Source organism: Chelonia mydas, chromosome 18, assembly GCF_015237465.2.
Source record: "Chelonia mydas isolate rCheMyd1 chromosome 18, rCheMyd1.pri.v2, whole genome shotgun sequence".
NCBI lineage: Eukaryota > Metazoa > Chordata > Testudines > Cheloniidae > Chelonia > Chelonia mydas.
In genome coordinates, this window is record NC_051258.2 from 22105391 (window position 1) to 22130553 (window position 25163).

The 25163-nt window shown below is 41.8% G+C and overlaps 1 protein-coding gene across 2 annotated transcripts in view; it reads left to right on the forward strand.

The window, feature by feature from the left end:
• The first annotated feature begins 6329 nt into the window (after positions 1-6329).
• CAMTA1 (calmodulin binding transcription activator 1) overlaps positions 6330-25163 on the forward strand; it is a 913014-nt gene continuing 894180 nt past the window's right edge. For both annotated transcript variants that reach the window (XM_043531564.1, XM_043531565.1), the window contains exon 1: positions 6330-6499. In XM_043531564.1, the coding sequence (XP_043387499.1) occupies positions 6475-6499 (25 nt within the window). In that variant the 5' untranslated portion in view covers positions 6330-6474. The remainder of the gene's footprint in view (positions 6500-25163) is intronic.

Genomic DNA, 25163 nt, shown 5'->3' on the forward strand with positions numbered 1-25163 from the left:
TGGCCCTGCTCACTTCCGTCAACATGAGTCCAACAGTTGACTTTCTCACTCCGAACTGGTTAGCGACCAATCAGTAGCAGTCGGGAGTAGCCAGCTTTCACAGTGCAATCGCCACATGCTTCTCCAATGGCAGGGCAGATCTCATTCTCATGTCCTTGTGCCGCAAGGCTGGGGCGAGCTCATCACACAGTCCCATGAATGTGGCTTTCCTCATCCAAATGTTCTGCAGCCACTGCTTGTCATCCCAGACACGCATGACGATGTGATCCCACCACTCAGTGCTTGTTTCCCGAGCCCAAAAGGGGAGTTCCACTGTGGTCAGCACCTCCATGAATGCCACAAGCAATCTCGTGTGTCGTAGCTACTACACGTGGCGAGATCAATGTCGCACTCCTCTTGCCTTTGTAGTTTAAGGAATAACTCCACTGTCACTCATGACATGTTAGTGAGAGTGAGCGGCATACTGATCAACAGTGCAGAATCCATTCCTGCAGACCAAAGAGGCAGAGCACGCAGTACTTGAAAGATGGCGCCAAATGCGGATGGAAGCACAGGGATTGCTGGGATGCGAAGCAATGCATCACGGGGCATTGGGACAGGACCCAGGATGCTCCGCAACACCCTCCGCCTTCCCACAACTCTCAGTGGCAGGAGAGGAAGAGATGCTCTGTGGGATAGTTGCCCATAGTGCACTGCTCTGAATACCACTGCAAGTGCTGCAAGCATAAACATGCTATTGCACAGGCAGCTGACAGTGTGAACACACAACAGTGGTTTCCCTTCATTGCTCTCTGAGCGGCGCTCTAACTGCCAGCACTGTAACTCTGCCAGTGTAGACATACCCTCAGATGCTGAGCTATCTGCTGGAGTGCTGAATATTTTTTGGTGGAGATGAAGAGCAGAAGCGGACAACAAGAGAAGCACTAGAAACATGTCCCTGAGAGAACGCCAAGAGGCTTTCTTACAATATTTTGAGGCAGAATGCTGACTGGAAAGAGGCTTGGAACTATGAGCAAAGTTACTGACTCCTGTTTGATTCCTACTGTGTTCAGGGGAACAGGCCTTTGCATATATTCTTTGTAAACAGTATTGCACCAAAATAATACCTGACCCAGGAACTATGTTAAAAGGGTACGTTTAAGCTTGGCAGAATTTGATTTTTATTGTTTTATAATTTGACAGATATCTATGTTTGTTTTTAAGCTTTTTTTTCTATTTGTACTTGTTTAAATTTTCACAGTTGCACGAAATTATGGGTGGGTCAGTCAGTGGGAGGTGTCATACAATATGTATTTAATAACAGTAGACAAGGAGATTCAAAAAGATAAAGCTGTATAACTGTTAAAGCACAAATTGCCAATATCACGTCAAACTATATGAAGTAAGTATCCTTAAATCAAACACTAAAGTTCTGAAACAGCATTTTTCTTACTTTGCCTGTCTGTAAATTTTGATGATTATTATTGATGGAAATATTTTTTTCATTGGTTTGTGTGTGTGTGGTGGAACTGATTGTCACACTGTCTGGAGTGGCTCACAACCATGGCTTCCAACATCAGGGCAGACTATCAAAAAGCATGGCAGAAACCCCAAACTGGTTCTAGGTTCTGTAATTAGATTTCACTAACACAGTAACAAGATTCCTAAAGCACTATAATGGTCTTACATTAAGTCACAGTCCCCTTGGGCATTCCAATATATCTTGCCCCCAGGCAAGCTGGACTATATGATAGATGGTCACTTACACCAAAAATCACATCAATATTTAGGTTACTCCCAATCCCAAAGCACCAGTCACTTACCCCAGGTCATTTGTACTCAGATCTGAAACCAGATACAACACCTGTAACTAATCCTGTAATAAATCAACTAAAGATTTAGTAACTAAGAAATAAGTTATTTACAAGGTTAAAACAGGAAACAGATACACACACATCAGTTTCAATCTTAAATTTAAAAGGGTAATATAAGCTTCTATAATAAGCCGTTCTATATGTCCTTTAGGGATGACTCATGCCAAGCAGCATGGGGATCTCCTGCTTATATTTAGGAATCTGTGTCCCTCAGAGTCCAGACAGCATAAAGAGATGTAGATTCTTCTTTTAAGGGATTTTTATTATCCCCCGCACCCATCCAAGCTGATCGGTGATGGCATAGGCATGGGAAGTAGAGGTGCAGGGGGTGCTACAGCACCCCCCGGTTTTACACAGGGCTCTGCTCCCAGCCCTGCATGTGGGGTCCCAGCTGCCGGCCCCGCCCAGGGCTCCGCTCCAGGACCCACCCCCAGCTATAGCCCCAGCCTCAGCCTCCTTACCTGTGTCCGGGTCCTCCACTCTCGGAGACACGGCCCTGCTCCTAGCCCCATCACGGGAGGGGTGGGGGAGGATGTGGACGGGGTAAGAGGGCTGGTTTTCAGCACCCCCACTATTAAAAAATGTTCCAGGGCCACTGGGTGATGGAATGAGTTCATGGGTAGGCTTCCCCTTCCTGGAAGGAGTGAGGAAGCCATCACGACAAGCTCCCTGTCCTTTGATGCCACAATGCCTCATTTGCCTTCAGTGGGCCATCTTGTATGCAGGAGGAGCACATTACCTTAATTAATGCCACTTTTCCTGTTTGGTGAGTTACTCAGTTACAGAACTTTACAATGCAAACACTCAATGTAACTTCATATAATGTCATACAGATATTATAAGTAGGATTAATACACTATAGCATCCTATGAGCATTCCATAATGTCTAAACACATTCTTATAACACTAATATCTAGTTTAACTATACCAACCCACAGGTAAGTCAGACTGGTTTCCAGCTATACATTTGTAAGCGTTCCGTGAGGCGGGCAGCTTTGGTATGAACTGGCACCTGATCTGCCAGCATCACAGTAATGTTTACCAACATTTACAGATAAAGATCTAATCCTTCCAAGCCTGATTCCTGAGTCTGTACATTTCTCTGTTATCTAGTAAATAGCTGTGAAACCCACTGGCAAAATAGTTCTTCCTATCTAGTGGCTTATCCGCATAAAGGAGAACCATCTATTACTACAACCAAGTATTTCATTAGCTCAAGTGATAGAGAGAGGTCTGTGCTGTGCATCTAAAGGTCCCAATCATCTTACTGATGCATGTGGAGGGTCAATATCATTCCACTTAATGGACTTTTTTTAATTTGCTTTTTTAAAATTTAGGAAATTACATAAAATTACACAACAACTAATTTTGCAAAGTCAAGCACTCAAAAGCTAGGAAATGCTAGAATTAAGGTTGCCTATGCCACCTTACTTTGGCCCCTAAGTATTGTGATACAGACTTTAATTACATGATCAAATTGTGTGTTGCCCACAAGACCCGCTCCTTGTTCAGTGCATAGGATGAATGGTACTCAAGAGTACAAAATGAGATTGTATCGTGAATGAAAGGCTATTATCTGTAAGACCCTGGCTTCATTTGTTGTAGAAGTTAAAATATGTGAAGCGGACGCAGGGAGACTGCAGGAAGAGAAAGAATGGTCTCATGGTTAAGGCAATTAAATGCCATGCTGCAGAACTGGATTCTATCCCTGCCTCTCCCACAGATTTCCTATGTGATACTGGGCAAGTCACTTAAACCAAACTTGTCACAAGTGACTGCTAACGGTGTGTTCAGCATTTTCTGGATGCCCAACTTGAGGGTTCACTGAATTGTTCAATACTCAGAGCTGCAGCTGAAATCAATGGAAGTTGTGTTTTGAATATGTACAGAGCTACAAAAATGCCAAATACTAAAAAAAAAAAAAAAGTCCTAGATTTCTCAAATTCAGCACCCAAAATTACAGCACACCCCTTACAGGTTGGGCCATAAAAGGGATGTGCATCAGTTCTCCATCTGTAAAGCAGAGATAACAAATTACCTCAGAGACATTTAGCAAAGATAAAGTAATTTATGTGTGAAGCACTAAGCTACAATGCTGATGAGTGTCTATGATGAGAAAAGCCCACGAGGAATTTAATAATCCTATATGCGATGCAGGGTTTAATTGTAGTAAATTAGGCAGGGGCCACACACTGAATGCTAGCATGAAAATGAATACTGAGCAACTTCCATTCAGAGAGCACTGTTCACCCTCTGCACTGACTGAGGCAGGGTCCTGTGGAAAAAACAGTACACGATTAACGTAAGAACATAAGAGGCTGCTGTCGTGGATCAGACAATAGTGTATCTTGCCCAGTATCCTGTTTCCGACAGTCGCTGATACCAGAGCTTCACGGAGACCATACAGAAGAGAGCAACTATGGAGTGATCCATGCTTGTCTTCCACTCCTGTCTTCTAATATAGGTTTAGGGTGGCCTTGACAATGGGATTGCGTCCCTATCTTTGCTAATGGTCATTTATAGACCTATCCTCCATGAACTTATCTAGTTCTTTTTTTTTTAAACCCAGTTATACTTCTGGATTTATATAGTGGCATTATGGTATTCTTGTTGCAAAAAAAGCAAAGGTCATTCTGGGATGTATTAGCAGGAGTGTTGTAAGCAAGACATGAGAAGTAATTCTTCTGCTCTACTCTGATTAGGCCTCAACTGGAGTATTGTGTCCAGTTCAGGGTGTCACATTTCAGGAAAGATATGGACAAATTAGAGAAAGTCCAGAGAAAAGAAACAAAGATAATTAACGGTCTAGAAAATATGACCTATGAAAAAACTGGGTTTGTTTAGTTTGGAGAACAGAAGATTGAGAAAGCACATGATAACAAAAAGAAAAGGAGTACTTGTGGCACCTTAGAGACTAACCAATTTATTTGAGCATGAGCTTTCGTGAGCTACAGCTCACTTCATCGGATGCACGTAGCTCACGAAAGCTCATGCTCAAATAAATTGGTTAGTCTCTAAGGTGCCACAAGTACTCCTTTTCTTTTTGCGAATACAGACTAACATGGCTGTTGCTCTGAAACCTGTCATTATGCAAGGCACATGATAACAGTTTTCAAGTACATAAAAGGTTGTAATAAGGAGAAGAGACGAAAAATTATTCTCCCTAACCTTCAAGGCTAGGACAAGAAGCAATGGGCTCAAATTGCAGCAAGGGAGGTTTAGGTTGGACATTAGGAAAAGCGTCCCGTCAGGGTGGTTAAGCCCTGGAACACATTGCCTCGGGAGGCTGTGGAATCTCCATCCTTGCTGGAGAGCAGGTTAGGCAAACGCCTGACAGGGACGGTCTAGAGCCGGGGGTCTCAAACTTCCCTGCACCATAACCCCCTCTGAACAAAGATCAGGACACGACCCCAGGAGGGGGGACGAAAGGCTGAGCTCGCCCGAGCCCCGCCGCCCTGGGCGGGGGGGGGCAAACCCCAAGCCCCACGGCCCCTGGCCTGAGCCCCACCAACCAGGGCTGAGGCTGCTGGGACCGGGCTTTGACCCTGGGCCCCAGCCAGCCTCAGGCCAACGCTGGCGTCGCCAAGCGGACTCACACCCCGCCCAGGGTCCTGGCCCGCAGCCTGCGAACGGCGGGGAGCGGGGGCCGGGGAGCGGGGGCCGGGCCCGCAGAACGGACGTTTTCAGAGACCCCCCCGCCCCGCGTTGCCAGGGGCCTCGCGCCCAGCAACCGCCGACCTCAGCCGCCATTTTGTTCCCCTCCCCCGCCCGTTCCGCCAGCTGAGCTCCCCTCTGACGCCTGCGGCCCAAGCGAGCCTGAGAAGCCCGGAGCCCGCGGCGAGCCCGGCCCGGCTCCGCAGGGGGCTAGCGGCGAACCGCCCGCCTGGGCCCGGCCTGTGAAAGCCCAAAGCCAGGGCCGGGCCGCGGGCAGAAGGACGTCCGCGCCCCCCCAATCAGCGCGCCACAGCCAGAATAAGCGGCGCCCATTGGACGCTCCCCGCCCGCCCGCGCCAATCAGGGCCTTTGTTTAGGGTTACGTGAGGAGAAGGAGGTGTTTGCTGGTCACAGCCAATAGACGGAGCAGAAGGCCGAGTGATCAGCGGTCACCTGGCTCGTCCCTCTCGACTCATTGATTGGCTACGGAGTCTGTCAGTTTAGCGCGACTCGTTTCCCGTTCGTTGGCAGAGCTGTCAGGGTTTTGTGTCCACCATCAATGCCCGCTCCCTTTTCCCGGTGATTGGCTGATAGAGTTGTCAGTGAAACGATTCCACTGTCTGATTGGTTATGGGAACTGTCAGCTAATGACCTTCTTTCCCTTTCAGATCCTCCCTATAACTGGTGAGTGGCTGTAGAATGTGTCAGTGCAGTGTTTCTCCTCACTGATTGGTTATGCGGGCTGTCAGTAGGCTCCCTTCTCTCTCCATGCCCGCCCCGTGCTGTCAGTGATTGGCCGCAGGAAGTGTCAGTTTGGCGGCTCCCCCAATGGGCGGCCCGGGGTGTGTGCGGTGCGCGCGGTGTGGCCGGCCCGGCGGCGGCGGCGGCAGCGGGAGGAGGCGGCGGCGGCGCGCGCCTGGATCCCGGTCGCGAGGAGGCGGAGGAGGATGTGGCGCGCGGAGGGGAAATGGCTGCCGAAAACAAGCCGGAAGGTGAGAGCGCGGCGGGGCCGGGCCCGGCCCCTCAGCCCGGCCGGGGAGCGGGGCGCATCCGCGGGGCAGGCGCCCAACGCCGCGGGCCGGGCCGCGCAGCTCCGCGCCAGAAAGTTTCGCTGTGCCGGGCGGAGGGGGGCGCGGCCCGGCCCGGCCGCGACGGGCGCCCCCGCGGGGCGGGGCAGGGTGCCGGCGTCCCCGTGCGGGGAGCGAGGCGCGGGGACACCCCGCTCTCGGGCTGCTGGGGAGGGAAGGGCACCAGCTCCCCCGCCTCCGCCATTGGGCCGGGAGCACCCATCCCCCACCTTCCCACCGCGGGACCCGTCCGGCCCTCGGACCTCCCCTGCGCCGGGGGGGCGGCCAGGGCGCCCCCCCCCCACTGCTCCCCGTTGGGGGGGCCCGGCCACGGCTCCCCGTCCCCCGCTTCTCTCCTCCCCTTGGGGGGGGCACAGCCACGGCTCCCCGTCCCCCCCTTCTGCACTGCTCCCCTCCCCCCCCGTGTCCTGTGCGGGGGCCCGCCCACGGCACCCCGTCCCCCACTCCTCCCCTTTGGGGGGGGCCCGCCCACGGCACCCCGTCCCCCGCTTCTGTCCTCCCCGTTGGGGGGGGCCCAGCCACAGCTCCCCGTCCCCCCTTCTCCACTGCTCCCCTGCCCCCCCCCCCCGTACTATGGGGGGGCAGCCACGGGCTCCTCATACCCCACTCCTCCCCTCCCCCACTCCTCCCCATGGGAGGGCTGGCCACGGGCACCCCGTCCCCCACTCCTTCTCTCCCCCACTCCCATTCTCTTGTGCCATGGGGGGGGGCCGGCCACAGGCACCCTTTCCCCCTCTTTCCTCCTCCTGTGAGGTGGTGGGGGATGTCCACGGGCTCCCCGTCCCCCCACTCCCCTCCCGCGCCATGGGGGCATCCATGGGGGAGAGGGTGGTCCATAGGGGACCACCATGGGGGGGAGGGCAGGCTGCAGGCACCCCTTCCCTTCTACCATGGGGGGGAAGGGCAAGGGCAGGCCGTGGGCCCTCAATCCTCCACCCCCTCACTATGCAGATGAGGATGGGCTGCGGATACCCAGCTGCATCCTCACCCCCCCTTCCCCTACCATGGGGGAAACCTTTGTCTAATAAACAATAATAATGTACATTCCCAAGTATCTCTTCTCAGAGAAGAGGGTAGGGAAAGCATGTGTCCACCAACCCTGGTCAGGGCATGTGTACCACTTCACTATGAGGGAGGGGATGGTCATACAGAATGAACTTCCTCACTTCACCATGTGAAAAGGCGTGGGATGCAGGCTCCACCACCATGGGGGAAGAGCTGGGCATCCTAAGCCCCACAGTCGGGGGAGCGCAGGGCAACATTTGCTCCCACCCCCTTGTGAGAAGATGACAGGCAATATATATGAGGCCCATGTAGGAAGGGGAGGATAGGGCAGACAGCTCCTGTTTCGGGTGTGAAAGAGAATGTGCACATGTACATACCCCCTGTACGTGGGAAGGGCTGGGCATACATGTGCCTTCCATTTGGGGCAAATAGAGGGCATGCTTTTGTGTCCACACAGCTGTGGCAAAGGGCAGGTTGTGCATATGCACACCCTCCTGTTTGGGAGAGCAACTTATTTATGTTTTAACTATTTATTAAAATTAACCAATTCACGTCTACCTATTCATGCACATAACTGGCTTATATTAATGCGTTTTGTTGTTGCAATTTTCCTCTTCATCTTTTCCTTGCTCCTTGCCATCTTGTGTGTTGCATCTTGTGGTGTTTTACTTTTTATTATGCTCCTTGGGGTGGGAACTGTTTTTTTTCTCTTTTCAGTACCGGTCACAGTGGGGCCCTAATTAAGCTGCTACTTGAATATAAATACTGAATAATCTGAGCATGTTTGTGGTTGGTAGTATCCGCTGATGGGAATGCTACAGTATGGCATTTGGAACCTTCCTTCCAATCCCACCGATTGACATTGTATGTGCACACCCACTGCACTGCTCTATAGGCAAGGTGTAGCATTTCGGCCCTCAAGGGGATGGCCAAGTATAACGTGGTCAGTTCTCCACAATGTGGAGGGCAGGCCAGTTACAATTTGCCCATATAAAGAAATGGTCATGGCATGTGCACCCGTTTTGACAAAAAAGCTGATCGCCATATGGGGATGGATCAGGACATGTATACTCCTGTCATGAGTTACAAGTTCTTCAGAGCAGGGACAACTGTCTGTTTGTGCTTTGCTTCTCATAATGTGGCCCTGATCCCAGTTGGGACATCTGGGAGGATCATAATATGCATAGCAATAATTGTGCCCACCTCATGGCAAGGGGCAGGGTGAGTGCTGCTCATGGGATGTAGAAGGCAGATGCTGTCCCTAGGTGGCATAGCCCGTGGGGAGGAGTCAGCAGATCATACACTCTTTTCTCACTGGATGATGAAGATTACCCAGTGGAATGGAAAGAGCAATTGTAGGAGGACCCTCCCATGTGAAAAGTGGTGCATCTTCCCTTACGCAAGTGCATGCACATTCTCCCCACACACATTGTGCTCCACCCCTAGGGGGAAGGGCCACCACCACTTGCAGCCCCTCTTGTCCCCATAAGTACTGCAACTAAAATTGAGTATATGAGTGCTGAGAGGGTGAATATGTAAACTTTTAATGTGTTCTTAGTACAGCTCACTCCATAGCAGGAGATTGGCATGTGCACTCTCCTTTCCAGCACAAGCAACTAAACAAAAATGCACATTCTCCTCCAATAACTCGCATAATGAGTTGCATGCAAAGCCCTTTATTGAGTAAAGCCCTGGGATGAGAGGAGAGCATGCTGACTACACACCCTGAGGAGTAGGCTACACACTTTTCCCCAGCACTGTTTAAACGATGGTAAAGTCAATACATAAAAATCAAATATATATGTCACTCTTTTGGTTAATTAGGAAAGATAAATAACATGTTTTGGGGGGATGACAAATAGATAATTTAATTTTTTAGGTATTGGAACAGTTCAACTATTTTGTGAAAGGGGCTGATGAAAAGGTGTGCTGTCAGAGTTCCAGCCCTTTGGAGGGATTGTCTGTCCTGTCAGGTTTAGAGCTTCTGTTGTTTTGTTATTAGAGCAAGCCAATAGGGGGTGACGAAAAGAAGTGGGCAAAGAGTGTGAATCCATAGAGTAGGAGGGGAAATATATTGGGCATAGGGAGAGACATGACAGTTATACCCCCTGAAATAGTTTTCAGGTGATGATGGAAATAAGAAATCATATATTGAGAGAAAATAAAAAAGGGTTCAATAATACAGTATTTCTGTATTTTTTGCCTTTTTTAGGTTGTAGATTTATGCAAAGACAACTTAATTTTGCTATTGAATACTCCAGAAGAGTTTGAAAGTTATGTGGATAACATAAAATGGTAGTTAACTTCATACTTAAAGTTGCTTTTTGAAATTACTTTAGAAAAAACACACTGTATATTTTACATACGAAGGAAAGAGTTAAAGCGTACAACTCTTTAGCTCAAAGTTGTTCTATATAATACGTTGTTGAAAAACAGAAGATCCAAGATAAGGATTTTTTTTTATTGCATATCCACAAGGGGGTAGTGATGTACTGTCTAAGATATTTGTAGTAGAAATGCTAGATAACCTTTTTTTGAAACACTTTAGATTTACAGATAAAAGTGGTGTATTTGCATTTTAACTTAATAAGATCTTTTAAAAATGTTTATTGGAAAAATTCATGAGTTTAACATGCTGCTTTTACATTTTGGAAAAATAACCATTTATTACGTTTGAATGGTGGAATACGCTTCCCACTACTGTGATTTACATATGCATATGTGATTGCCAGGATTTGAGTTCTAAATCAAAAGTGATTTTCTGGTGTATTTCTCAACATTTTAAATTACTATACAAGTTGGAAGTTGGGGTCAAGCTGTGAACAGGCTTTGTGAAGTTGATGCTATGTTTCTAGATAAATTCATGGTGGATAGGCCCATCAATGGCTATCAGTCAGGATGGACAGGGATGGTGTCCCTAGCTTCTGTTTGCCCATTCCTAGCTTCAGGCAATAGGGGATGGATCATTTCATGTTTACCTGTTCTGTTCATTGCATCTGAAGCACCTGGCATTGGCCACTGTCAGAAGACAGGATACTGGGCTAGATGGACCCTTGGTCTGACCCAGTATGGCCATTGTTATGTTAGGTGTAGAATGTGAACCCCTTACATAAAAAAGCCTTAAAGATACAGCTCAAAGTAAATTCATGTGAGAAGTATTTTCCTGGGGTTTTTTTTCATTGTATAGGTTTGTCAAAACCATAGTTTCACAACATATTTGACACCAACTTGTAATGTAACTGATCCACAGTGCCCAGAAAAGGAAAACAAATTGTGGTGCTAAAGCAACATGCGGTATAATTTATTATTTAATATTGTAGGAACCAAAGGCATCAAGAAGGTTAGGGCTGGTTGTGCTAGGAGCTGTACAGATATACAACTGTTCTTCTGTGATAGAACAATGAATGGTAATCCATATAGGGGCCTCCATTTTGGAAGGGAGGGAAGAGAAAAATAGTTAGTTGATTTACCATTACAGGAAATAACAGGTTACAGCTTTCTTCCAAAATGTAATATAAAACATTGCATTTACATTATCTAACTTTAACTTAATACCTGATCATAAATATTAAAATAATTTCATAAACCCTGCTAATTTAAGGCTATGGACAAAGTATATGCTTTGTGTTCAAGCCTACCTTGAGGAGACAGTGGTAAATACTCTTTACTTCATCACTACTGACTCCTTAGTGCTCCCTTTTCCCTGAGGAAGGTTGTCTTTATCTCTTTCAGTAAATTTTAGCTAACTTAATGTGCGTCTTCTGGAATATTTTTTCCTTATATGCTACTGTAGCTTGGATTGCTATCTTTTTGCTATTTGAGTGTGCAGTACCTGGCACAATGGAGCCTCAATACGCTACTGCAACATAAATATTAAATTACATAATACGTAAAATGAATAGGAGTATGTTGTCAGCTTAATCTTTCATTAATCTTTTTTGATTCTCCTGAATTCATTACTTTTGTCGGGTGTGCTGTGATCTAGAATAGACTGGGCTTTATTTTTTTCTCACTTACATTGGTGTAGATGATTAAGTCCACTGAAATAATAAAATCTAAACAATATAAAACTGGTGTAAATGAGAGGAGAATCGGACTTTATATCTTGACTTTAATATTAGAATTTTCTGTTTAGTAACCCTCAATTAATTTGTCCCCTTTCCCTTCAAGATTTTGTGTGGGTGTGTAGTAACATTTTTCCCACATACCCTGGTTTTAGTTTTGAGAGTAGGTAATAGGTTTAGTGATTTCATATCAGTTAATAGTCATTAACCTTAAAGCTGCTGGAATGAATTGGGTTTTCATCTTGTCTGTCTAGTGTGTGACTTTTTGTTATGTTTAATACAGGTATTTTCTTTAATTTCTTATAGGCTGTTAAAATCTCTTTTGTTGAGATGAATGACCCATAAGGTCACTCATTCTTGTGACTTACTATTGCTTAAGAGCTATTGTAAATACCCTCTTTCATGTCCCATATTTGACCTTTTCGATTTTGATGTTGAAAATGAATGCCTTACTTTCGTCTACATTATGTTGGTTAACTCTTATATCTGAGTATATCTAATTAACTCCTATATCTGAGTAATCTAATTTAAGTTGGACTGAGAAGTCCATTGCAGAAACCCAGATGATTCTCAGCTAGTCAACAATTTCTTTGTGTACTTCTAACAGCAATTGTACGTTTGTAGTTCAGTGAGTTGACCTACTTCTGTACTACGTTTTTAAGGAGTCAACGTATGAAATCAAGTATCAGAGGGGTAGCCGAGTTAATCTGGATCTCTAAAAGCGGCAAAGAGTCCTGTGGCACCTTATAGACTAACAGACATATTGCAGCATAAGCTTTCGTGGGTGAATACCCACTTCTTCAGATGCATGTCATGCAGGTATGAAATGTTCATTTTTTAAATGCCTGAAATTTAAACTCTGCCTTTCAAAAGTTTAAATGTCAGCCATTTAAAAACACAGTTGTATGAAGACGAGTATTAGAACAGTGGTGCTGGTAGCCTGAGTATAGAACCCAAGTCTTATTCCCTTCTTTAACCTTTAAAATGATTTTTAATTATATATATTGAATTACTTGTGTCTGAAATGAGCTCTGTTGACAGACCTGGTGACTGAAATCCATTTCTGCACCACAGCACTAGTACAGCATCAGTATTACAAGCTTCTCCACACCATGCTAACTTGAAAGGGACCCTCCTGTGAAGATCAGAGGGCAATTCATTCTACAGACCTCTTCTCATTCAGTTTTCCCTTGAGACTGTTAGTAAGAATGGCACTGATGTGCAATTAGCTCAGGTTAGTAGTGAAAGAATGTTATCATCTGATAGCCTTTTGGAAGTGGACAATTGTCCACATCTCCAAAATCCATTACCGTGGATGCGCTTGTTAGTAAAAGAGAGGACACTGATTGCCTTGGCTTGGAAACTGAAGAGTCCTCTCACTCATACATGTATTGTTTCTGGGGCAGGATTGAAGTACACTGGCAGGGTGTGATCAGATTTCACTAGGCGCTTTGGTAATACAAATAATAAATAACAACATATTACAACTGCTCCCTGTGCTGTATCTCTCCTATCGTTAAATAGAGGACTTGAGTCTCCAGAACGTTAACATGGCATCTTCAACCAGCACTGAATTCACTTTTAAAAAAACAGGAACAGAGAACTGACAGCAAAACAGTTACGTTTCTTTGTATTTGGTTTATTCTTCTGAATAGTTGAGGAAATTGGCATATCCAAAATGCAGTAGAACAGTGACTGTGTTAAAATTATCTGGCCTGTTGTTAAACTAGTATTCTTACTCCTTGTCCCAGTTCAGTTATATTATCAAGGTGGTGATTATTGATTTTATAGCTATTAATTCAGGCAGGCTCAGTAAATATGATTGTGATGGAGCTGTTATGCTAGACAAGGTAACTGTTAGAATACTGTTGCTTCCCTTACTGCCAGCTAAATGAATGTTTAGGAGAATGTCTGCAGCAGTCAAAGGGTTTTGGCTTTTGAAATATTTACTATACAACCTAATATTTATATCAAAACGGAAAAAAAAATAGGGGCAATCAGAATCAGCAATGTTTTTAACAGGTGGGTACAGATGATTGTGGTAAAGGAATTTTTTTTTTTTAGGTGAGTGTCTTACAGTTTTGAAGTAATTTACTGCCAAATAGTTTTGTACAGTAACTGAACGTTTGTGTAGAAAAATACAGAATTCTAGTTGGATACTTACAACCAAGGGGAGAACATCACTTGATCTTTCATTGTTCTAGTATATTTTGGAATATGTTTATTTTCAATATGTTGAACGTTAGTTTTCTGGCCAAGTTAATTTTGCAGGATATAAGATCATATTGTGATTACATTATTAAAAATATATTTCAAATACCTATTTTTAATCTTTGTTAATCCCTTTGAGGTGATGAACACATGAGTCTGACTGCCCTGGTGGTGGTGAGATTGGATCATGGATAACAATTACTGTGGTTGCTGGACAGAACTGGTTTTGAATCAGTTGTCATGAAAATATTATAAATATCTGTTCTTCCGAAAGATCTGTTGATTACCACAGTTAATTTAATGATTGTGAGCGGGAGGCCAGGGTCTCGTCGGTGCATGGTGCTGTGCTGTGGAACTTGGTTTTACTACTAGTCCATTGTAACTGGTCTCTCAGAGCTTTAGGGCTTGGTGTAAGACTTGTCTCTTGACTCTCACACAGGTGGATTGGGAGGATGGCAACCAGTGTGGTAACTAGTCAGTCTTCCAGTGTTAATACTGGTCAATAGGTTAGTTAAAATTTCAGAGTATTATTCTGTGTTTAAAGACTGTGGTGGATGCTTTTTGTAAATTGTGAAAACAAAATAAAATTTTGTTCACTGTAATGTTAGGTTACAAAATACTTAGTTCACTCCTGTCCTTGAAAGTATGACACAATGTTTTACTTCTTATACAAACCTAGTTTATTGTATAATTGTTCATGAATGCTAGGCTGCTGACTTACCACTTGCTGATGGGCTTTTGTGTGTATTTTCACTTAATTCACAAGATTGCCATCTTTACTTAAAATTAGACTGTGATGCTCTGAAGTAGAGTTCGCTTTTACCTCAGTTTTATCTGAATTTCAGTTTACAGTTTAATACTTAATTTGAAATTCAGATAAAATTCTAATTTAGAAACTGAACTTCTTTTCTTCTCCCTTCTGTGTCCTTCCCTTTCAGAGGCTTATTAACCATGTGATTTACAATCCAGGAAGTGAAGTTACTCCACTGTTTCCAAAATATGGAAGACAATTAGCATTTCAGTATGGGGACAGTTCCTCTCACCCCATACAATATTAAAGTTAGACCATGTCTACACTAGAGCTTACAGCTGTCCCGTGCAGCTGCGCCGCTGTAAGTTTGCTCATGTAGCCACTTTATGCTGATGGAAGAGAGCGCTCCAGTTGACATAATTAAACCACACCCCAACGAGCGGTGGTGGCTATGTCAGCGGGAGAATGCCTCCCGATGACAAAGCACTGTCCACACCGGTGCTTTTGTCGGTGTAACTTATGTCACAGTGTAACTTACGTCACACCCCTAAGCAACATAAGTTATTCTAACAAAAATGCTAGTATAGACATAGCCTTAGTCTCGTAAGTGAGAATTGCATTTTAAAAAAAAAACCCTGCTAGGTTCTTCTTATAACTGAAGCTTTCCTATTTTCCTTTTGACCTGCTAGGTGTTAGAGAAGCGTTAATGTATGTGCTTCTCAGTCACTTCATGGCTCTTGTTGAATGACTTTATATTGTAGTTAGATTTTTGAGATACTATGAATAGAGCAGGTTTAATCAGATTTTGCTTTAAGGGATAACATCAACTTAAAATTTAGTCTGTTTAAAAAAGGAGTTAAAAGTAGTTTCAGGTTCTTCATCTGCCCTTGAGTTCTCCAGCCAATGTTTGTGGTTTTACAGTAATCTTTTTTTATGTTGTTTTTCCCCTCTCCCCCCCCCCCCCCCCCCACTATATGAAAGACCACCCAAACAATAGGGAAAACAGATCTGTTGATTGTACCAGAAAAACAGATTACAGTAGAACCTCACGGTTATGAATGCCAGAATTACGAACTGACTAGTCAACCACACACTTCATTTGGAACCAGAAGTTCACAGTTGGGCAGCAGCAGAGACACCCCCCCCCCCCAAAAAAAAATCAAATACAGTACTCTGTTAAATGTAAATTACTAAAAAAAAAAAAAAAAGGAAAGCAGCATTTTTCTTCTGCATAGTAAAGTTTCAAAGCTGTATTAAGTCAATGTTCAGTTGTAAACTTTTGAAAGAACAACCATAATGTTTTGTTTAGAGGTGTTCATAACTCTGAGGCTTTACTGTATTTACGAAGTGTTCTCAAATGTGTAAAATACACTAAAAATTAATGTTTTTTCTCAGACCTTGGTTTTATACTATTTCTTCATGTAAATTTTAACAATAGTAGTTAAAAAGTTTTATTTTGAAATTATCTCTTTGAGATCTGAAATTCTTGACCTCTCTTGGGTGGAGACCTTCATCTCTCTCCCTCCTTCTTGGGGATTTTCCAGGCTGCACAGTTCCCTGTCTACACTGTGAATTTCCCAGAGAGTCAGACTCCATAAGCAGGCCTGCTTTGCCTTCTCTTTAGAGGCTGTATAAACTGCGTCATTTCCCACAGTTAAAAGTTACCACACAGCTCTTTCTAAGCAAGGACATTTAGCTTTAAGGTGAAAGCATTCGAGAAAACATATTAAAACAATAAAAGAACCTACATGCATGCTAGTAAGCTTACCAGAGATCATCCAAACCCAACAAGGGCTCTGGTAGGATTCAGTCCTTCAAACCCACCAACTGGGGTGGATGTAGTGCTTTTTTTGTTTTTGAGGTTGCAGGTTTATAACACCTGTTCAGAAGAACCCTCATGAACTGTGCATTCTTTTGTTTATGCAGTTTGGGCTTTGATCTTTTCCTCATGAAACAGGTGATCAGCAGACAAAGATCCCCTCCTCAGGCTGAAGCTTCAAAAGGCTGACTTGCATAACCAGAGGGGGAGGATACATTTTGTGCTTACTCCTCCCCTAGAGGTGTCCCAGGAAACCTCTCTTCACTTTATTCCATAAGTACATTCTTGTGTGTCACATTGTTTCAGATGATCCTTTGAAGCTCATAACACTTCCTGGTGTTTAGGTTGGTCATGTCTCCCCTGTGGAAGTCAAATATGATTCTTTGATACATAAACTTTCCAATTTTTTTATACAATGGTCTCCAAAGCTACTTGAACTTAATTCAGTAAGGTTTTTCATAGATATTGCAAGAAATTGCCCTGGATGTCACAAAATACATTGTGAAATATTGTGACTACAGGTGATTTCAGTCACTCTTTTGTTTTCAGTGTTTTTCTGTTTAAATTAAGAGTCTTCTGTTCAACATCTTTTATTTTCTTTGTTTTTTTCTCAACTCTGCCTCACTCATCTTGTTTTGTTTTTTCTTCTCCTTTTCCTTTCCTTCATCCTCCTCGTTGTGCATCAGCACTAAATTTAAAACATTTAGTGATGCCTATTGAGATGGTGCTCTTCATTGCAAATACTCCTACAGTTCTGTTCCTGAAGCAGTGCTTGAGAAACCACTCCTTTCCCAACTCAGCATGCATACGCTAAGTGTTTATTGGGGAAAACCTGTGGCATTGGAAGATCAAAAGCAAAACTGTATTTATTATGGGGAATTGATGCCTTTCACCTTCTTGTCCTTTAATGGATAACTACACCTTTCTCTCCTGATGGATTCTCCATTCAGATTGCTGAATCTGGAGTCTCTCTCTGTTTATTCAGAGGAATTATGGACTAGTGATTACAGTATAGAACTTGGAGTTATGAGAACAGATTTTCCTGAGTGACAAAAGGAAAAAACACATTTTGGTTTTTGTAGAAATTAGGTTTTGCAAAACCTAAGACTAATAGAAATGTTTCCATGAATTTTTAAAACCAAATGAAACCAATTTAACTGAGATGTTGGCAGCATGTTTTGCATATTGTGTTGTCTGGAACCCTAAAAGAGCAGTTGATTAGCCCATTTTCTTTATTCAAGTTGGTAGTAAGTGCCAAATAGTTAAAATCAATTACTATAGACTATTTAACGTCTTAACACTCTTAAATAATTGTTTTAGAAAAGGTTACAAATATTTTTGAAAAAAATCTTCCAGTGCTCTCTTACCCTGTGTGCGCTTCAGTTTCCTCGTCTGCAAAATAAGTTAACGCTTCCCTTCCTTGCCAGAGTGTAAGGACTGACTGACTTTATTTTCTGTAAATGCTATGAGGTTTTTGGATAATTACTTGTACTACAGCAGCTTAGTAGAAGTACATACTATTGGAATATTAAAGTATATTTATACAATTCATCCTGTTCCCATTATTCCTAGTTATATATCTTTCCAAAACAATGTCTCCTCCTCCTTGGTTTTAACACCTTTTAGCTATTTGTAGGCTCTTGACTCTTCTACAATCGTCACTTAGGTAAAATATACATATTTAGTTCTTTTAATCTTCACAAGTCATTTCTTCCATCTTCCTGATAATTTTTATCATTCTTCTCTGAACTCTCCTTCTAGTGAGTTATTTTATTGGTAAAGAGTGCCCAGAAGACAGAATAATATTCCAGATGCAATTATTCCAATGCTTTGTGAATAGATGATAGTTATTTTGTGTTGCAGTAGTGTCTTGGGGCCCCTATCATGGATCAGAATTCTGTTGTGGTATGCCCTATGCAAACACATCATAAAAAGATTGTCCCTGCCTCAGAGTTTTAAATCCAAGCTGAAGATGAGACAAGAGGTGGACACTACAGACAGTTGGGGCACAAGAGTAATTTAAAGTTAGGGAATGGTTTAACTAAAGGTGTGATTTTTAAATAAATTATTTAGTTACCCTGGTGCAACTTTGTGCATGGATCAGTTTATATCCATAATTTACAGGTGAAAGTTAAATTGATATGAGTGTATACACATACGTTTGCTGTACTTTGCTTCAACTAAATTTACTTTTAAACCAATTGAAGTTAAAACAGTGCAACTTCTTTGTAAACAGGACTTCTCTATTATATATTTGTGGCTTAACCTTCCTCTAGGGCAGGATGTTTGAAAGAAGTGGTTGAATGGGATAACAGATCAAGGGCTTGAGAAACAGAAGTAGCATTTTTGTCAGTATATGGCACTGTCCTTATGAGGACAGTAGCCAGACAGCACAAGGATTTGTGTACTTTCTAGCTAAGAAGTAACTTGCAAATTAGATCCCTTTAGCCAGTCAGGGTGTGAGGATTTGCCAAAATTCATTTGTGGGTTAGCAGCTGTCCAGCGTCTCTGTTCTCTGAGACCATTCCATTTCAGTATAATTCCATTTAACTCACAGTGACGCACCAGTGTGGATTCCAGACTATGAAAGATTTAAAATAGCAGGAAAAAAAATTAAATAAAAGGCTTATTTTGGAACTGATTTGAAATTATCAAAATAGTTTAATGTCATTATTCATTTGTATAGTGGGTGAGCTTACTTGGGAAAAACAAAACACAAACCTAAGACATGCCAAACACATCTATGCAATCATTTTCCTTTGTACATTTATTTACAAATGGTAAATATTTGCCAAATTCTTTGCCTAATTTTTTGTCTATTAAGATTGTGTTCTTTTAGGGCAGAGACCTTATCTTGATACATGTCTTTAAATCATCAAGTACATTTCTGGCACAGTGTAAATAATAAAATAACCTCTGTTAAAACAACCATTGTCAAAATACTTCTTACCTGAGTTGTCTGAAAATTCTACAATAGTCCATGCTTTTTAATGTCAGACAGGTGATTATAACTTCTGAAAATTGTTCTTTAATATTTGATGAATAACGTTTCCACTACTGCTTCACCAAAGAGACAGTGGGTGCCATGGACTAGCTGGAGTAAATGTTGAACAACTGAAACCTTTTGGGGCCCAGTCTGAGCCCTGATTTGAGCTCCAGGTGTATACCAAATATTTTTGCACAATCTGTCAACCTTAATAAAAGCTGTTTTATTTCAAGGGGCAATATCTCTGGACATGTTTACTCAAATGACCTAAATTTTGGATCACTAATTTACCTCACACCCTCATGAGGCACACCAGATTTCAAGGCAATCTGAGAAACCATGTGGAGTTGAGGGAACGAGGAGACTATTCCTTTAAACAGAAAAAGACCGTTAGCTTTTACTATATCAGAACTGGCGTGCCACTGTAAAAAATTACATCTGCTGGACAGTACCTGGCAACTGCTATCTGAGGGATAAGCGTACTAACCAGGGAGAAAAGTACTGGGCTGCCAGGCCTCCCCAGAAATCACCCCCTTACAATTTAAATATAAATTGGTTGTTTGTTGCATACTGCATTTAATTGTAAAATGTGTCAAATTTCTGTTAAGTAAAATTTGAATAACAAAAAAATACTTGAATATATTGCTCAACAAATTTTAACAATATTTTAACAAAATTTTAACAATATTGTTCCAATGATAGATTCACCAGATAGTATTTGAACAGGTATAAATCCGGTAGAACACCATCAAGTTTTTGTTAAAAATGGGAGGGGTGTGTGTGTGTGTATATATATATATATATATAAATAAATGACAAATCCTTACTAGTTACATAGCTTGTAGTACTTTCTTACCTTTCTTGGCTTTCACATAAATAGGTCATGGCATGTCTTGTCCTAAACTGTCTTGTCTGTTTCCTTTCTTCCTTCTCTGGCCTTTCACTCCCATCTTTTCTCTCTTTACCCTATCCCACATTGTACTATACTTTCTCCAATACATTTTCCCTCTCCATTCTTCCCCCCACCGCCCGTCACAAAATTCTGTATCTTATTACTTTTCTATCATATCCTATTGGTGTCTTTAGCTCTGACCTGGCCACCATAGGGCTTTGCAAGATACCTAGTAACTAGAAGACTAAACATACTAGCCGCAGACTGATGAGAAAAATTGGGATTGGGGCAGACGCTGTTTGTGCACAATACCCAAATGAGAAGCCACCCCCCTTCAAAAGCAGGTCAGGGACACCATCTGGCTTGTATGTATCTGATAATTTTGAACCACTCAGTGCACCACCACCTACTCCAGAACCTCCAGGCTTGTATGAAAATGAGAGTTTGGGGGGCTCTTCTATTTTAGCCCTTCTCCAGACTCATGGCTACTGAGGTGGGGGTGTATGTATACTCTTACTACTATGTTTTTTTCGCTCCGGTATTTACCCATACTTTTACCCACCCTCTCAAAGCCTCCTCCAGTGAACGGTGCTGTTGATTTTTCTCTGCTGCTGCTCATAACCCTCCCAAGCAAGCAGCCTAATTAAACTGATCTGATTATTGTGAGTTTCACTGCTTCACCAGGTTCTTAACAGAAATTCTGTGAACTGGCCAAGTTTGGTTAGTTTTTGCTCTACCAGAGCACAGGAAAACGGAGCAGCAGCAGAGGTACTGGGACAGTTTGTCTGCAGACTTAAGAAGGCATTGTTAGATCAGTTACACTCGTTCATGTCTGGAACATTATCTTTGCAACCATAAGGACTACAGATCTAATTGTTTAAAAATAAAAGCTTAGTTTCTGGAGATCCTGATGGTACGCAACCTGGAAAGCTTCCTACTTGTCCTGGGTGATTTAGCAAGTGGACTTTTTAAGCCTATGTATTGGTGTCCAGGATTGTCAGTTACATTTATTAGCAGTACACCTGCAAAAGTTAAAAATAAGTAAAATTGCTAAAAAAGGCAAGTTTAAATATCTGAACTTATTATGCCTTTTTATATGATTATCTTTTTACCTTGTGAAATACTAATACTGTGAAATATCTTGATGTTTGGTGGTTAGGTTATATGCAATAGATATGAAAATAGTTTGCTCAGAAAAAGTAACCTTGGTGTTAGAGGCCAGTTTGCTTTTTATAAGGGGCTATTTCTTTGATGGATGTGGTTTAAACATAGAAACTGTTGCATCAACATGACATCCAACATATGTATGCAGTCAAATAAACCCTTTTTTCAATATATTTTATATATAGTGTATTTCTTTTCTATTCCCCAGCCCTGCAGTGTGTTAGGGCAGACAGTTATTACAGCAGTTTTTCAGCTCTGCACATGTTTTTAATTTTTCTATGCAATAATTTGTGATTATTTTTAAGAATCATGTCATCTGTTTCTAATTTAAACAATAACCTTATGGTTCAAGGAGCTAAACAAAACACCGATAAGTGGTGTTTTAATTGTATTATTTGATACCAAGTTACCGATCAAATTGGTTACCATGGAAGTTTAGCAATTTGAAACAATAATTATACTGAGTTTTCTGAAATAACCATATATAGAGTTAGATATTAACATAATCAATGTGGTTGAATTGTGTCCAATAATTTTGTTTTGATTTATCTCAGGTCTTCACAATTGGAAGAATGTAGATAGATTTATTTGGGCTTAAAGAGGGCTTCATATCTATAGGGAACTTGCAAAGTTGAGATTTGAGTCTAAACTAATCCAAATGATTAAAATTAGGATAAATTATATAAATTTACTGTGATAAAATGAAGTCATGTTGTAAAGTTTTTCACTCTTTTTATAGTCAGTTTTTGGAAAATCAATGTGAAATGCTCAAAGATTGAGTTTAAAGGTGACCTTATTTTTTAAGGCAGGGTCTTGGGAAGATCCTGAAGGATTTAGAACCACACATCCAACTGAGCATCAATGGGATTTGTGCTCTTAAATACTGAAGGAAATCCTCTGAAAATCTCTGAATGTTATAGTGGTCCCAACACATTAAAACATTAACAGACTTTATGGGTTATTTTTCTTGTGAAGAAATGTGAAATATTAATTTTTAAGTAATGCATTAATATGTCAACAACTGCTAATTACTTCAAACAGCAATGGTTAGGTTTACCTTCCCATATACCTAGGTACCATTACACTGATGGAATCACTTTCTAGATAATGTTATTTATCTGTTTATTTCAGTTTTGTTCTAAAGACACCCATCGAAAAATCTGGATGCCCTTGACGTACATTTAAATACACAAATATGATGATTAACTTTTATTGCAATGTTCAATTTTTTGATATGTTATACATCCCGTTTGCAAAATTTTCACTCTTTTTGCCTTCATGCTGAGGTGCAGTTTAGAAACTGATGTTCTTTAAATTTTATTTATTACTTGTTGAAAATTAGGTTTATAAAACTGATATGTTTGTGAGTTTTATAGGCTTATCCTGTTTGTTTTGTATGCTATAGAACTGTAGGCAAATCAGGAGTTGATCAACACACATCGACCCATTTTTGTATTCTGAAATTACACGTTGCACTGATAAAACTCTGGCAGTTAAATTGTCAAGAGTTCCATATCCACCTTCTGCATCACAGACGATTTAAGAACCAGTAAAAAAGGACGTGTGTGGTGGGGGGATGGTAGGAGAGAGGCTCATTGTGATTTGCTATTGTGTGCTTTAAAGTTTTATGGTCCATGTTGCTTCCCTCGGGAGGATGAAGTGCAAGGAGCATGAACAAGCCCATAAAATTGCAAAGGGTTTACAGTGTATAATTAATACAGAACTTTCTATGAACTTTATATTAATTTCACTCGCTTTTGTCTCACTAACAAATATTTTTTGAATGAAGATTGTTTACAGAATTCAAATGTGCTGATGTTCTTAATGAATCATAACAAGAACTTGTAGGCTGTTTTATTTTAGTATATTTTCTTAGTTTTCTATAGAGGCTGTTTGTGTCTTAGAAAGGTTTTTGAGCTGTGGCCAGGACTATACTACGTGCCAAAAAAAGTCAGTATAACTGCCTCTATACTGGGAGGCTTGGCTGGAGTAAAAAAGCATATCCCTGACTGGAAAAAATATGAAGATAGTAGGCACGCTTATGCTGTATGGGGCAAGATTGTCTGGTGAAGCTTAACCCTCACTCTGGAAACTGTCTCTGAGCCATGTACTCTGAATTTGGGCTGATGATCACTTACTTGTCTCATTTCCTAATCTATAAAATGGGGGATATATGCTTACTTCATACTGGTGGTGGTTCGCTTGAGTTAACATTTGTGAAGTATTTTGAAGATGTAAAGCAGTGTAGAAGTGTTGAATGTATCAGTAGCAATTTCATATTTAATAAATTGTCTGGTGTTTGATTTGCATTTTAAATTAGAACAACAAAAAATTTTTGTTAGAAAGTTTGCAACGCCAAGATATTTGATTGGAAATGAATGAAAAATATTCGCCTGAGCATTAGTCACTGCTCTTCACTATGTTTTCCTCAAACGAATATTAATCTGTCATGAGTCTGACACTATTTAATAACAGTACTGTTCTGTGTTGCTGCCATTAAAAGTTGTTATGCAATTTAAAATATTATTTTATGACTAAAAGTATTTTACATACCTTACTTTCTTCAGGTGCAACAGAGGTGCATTTCTTGGTGCTACCTTTTAGCTAGCTGTCAGCACTAGAATCCCAGTGCTACAATGCTCCTGAGCAACTCGGTATGATAACACTGAATGCTGGCAGCAGCAACCTGAGACCCAGTGATCCATGGGATAGCCCCCAACAGCAAGGGCTGATCTCAGGGGGTGCTTCATAAGTCTTCAGATAGCTCTAATAAAGGGCAGAGAAAACAGCAACTCCTCCAAATATCTTTGTGTACAGGGTGGGGGACCAGCAGAAAATAGCTTTCCCCCCCCTATTTTTTTTACCTGCGGATGGGATGCACAGATAAAGTTTCTTGACACCTTAGATGACTGCTTCTTGGAGCAGCTAGTCCTGGAGAGGCAATTCTTGACTTAATCTTAAATGGAGCACAGGATCTTGTCCAAGAAGTGATTATAGCTGGATCGCTTGGTAATCCATAATATAATTAAATTTAACATCTCTGTGGCGGGGAAAACACCTCAGCAGCCAAACACTGTAGCATTTAATTTCAGAAAGGGGGACTACGCAAAAATGAGGAGGTTAGTTAAACAGAAATTAAAAGGTACAGCACCAAAAGTGAAATCCATGTGTGCTGCATGGAAACTTTTTAAACACACCATAATAGAGGCTCAACTTTTAAATGTATACCCCAAATTAAAAAACGATAAGAGAACCAAAAAAGTGCCACTGTGGCTAAACAACAAAATAAAAGCAATGAGAGACAAAAAGGCATCCTTTAAAAAGCGGAAGTTAAATCCTAATGAGGAAAATAAAAAGGAGCATAAACTCTGGCAAATGACATATAAAAATGTAATTAGGAAGGCCAAAAAAGAATTTGAAGAATAGCTAGCCATTACTTACTTTTTAAGTATATCAGAAGCAAGAAGCCTGCTAAACATCCTGTGTGGCCACTGGAAGATTGAGATGCTAAAGGAGCACTCGTGGACGATAATGCCATTGCGGCGAAATGAAATTAATTCTTTGCATTAGTGTTCACGGCTAAGGATGTGAGGGAAATTCCAAACCTTATCCATTCTTTTTAGGTGACAAATCTGAGGAACTGTCCCAGATTGAGGTGTCATTGAGGTTTTGGAAC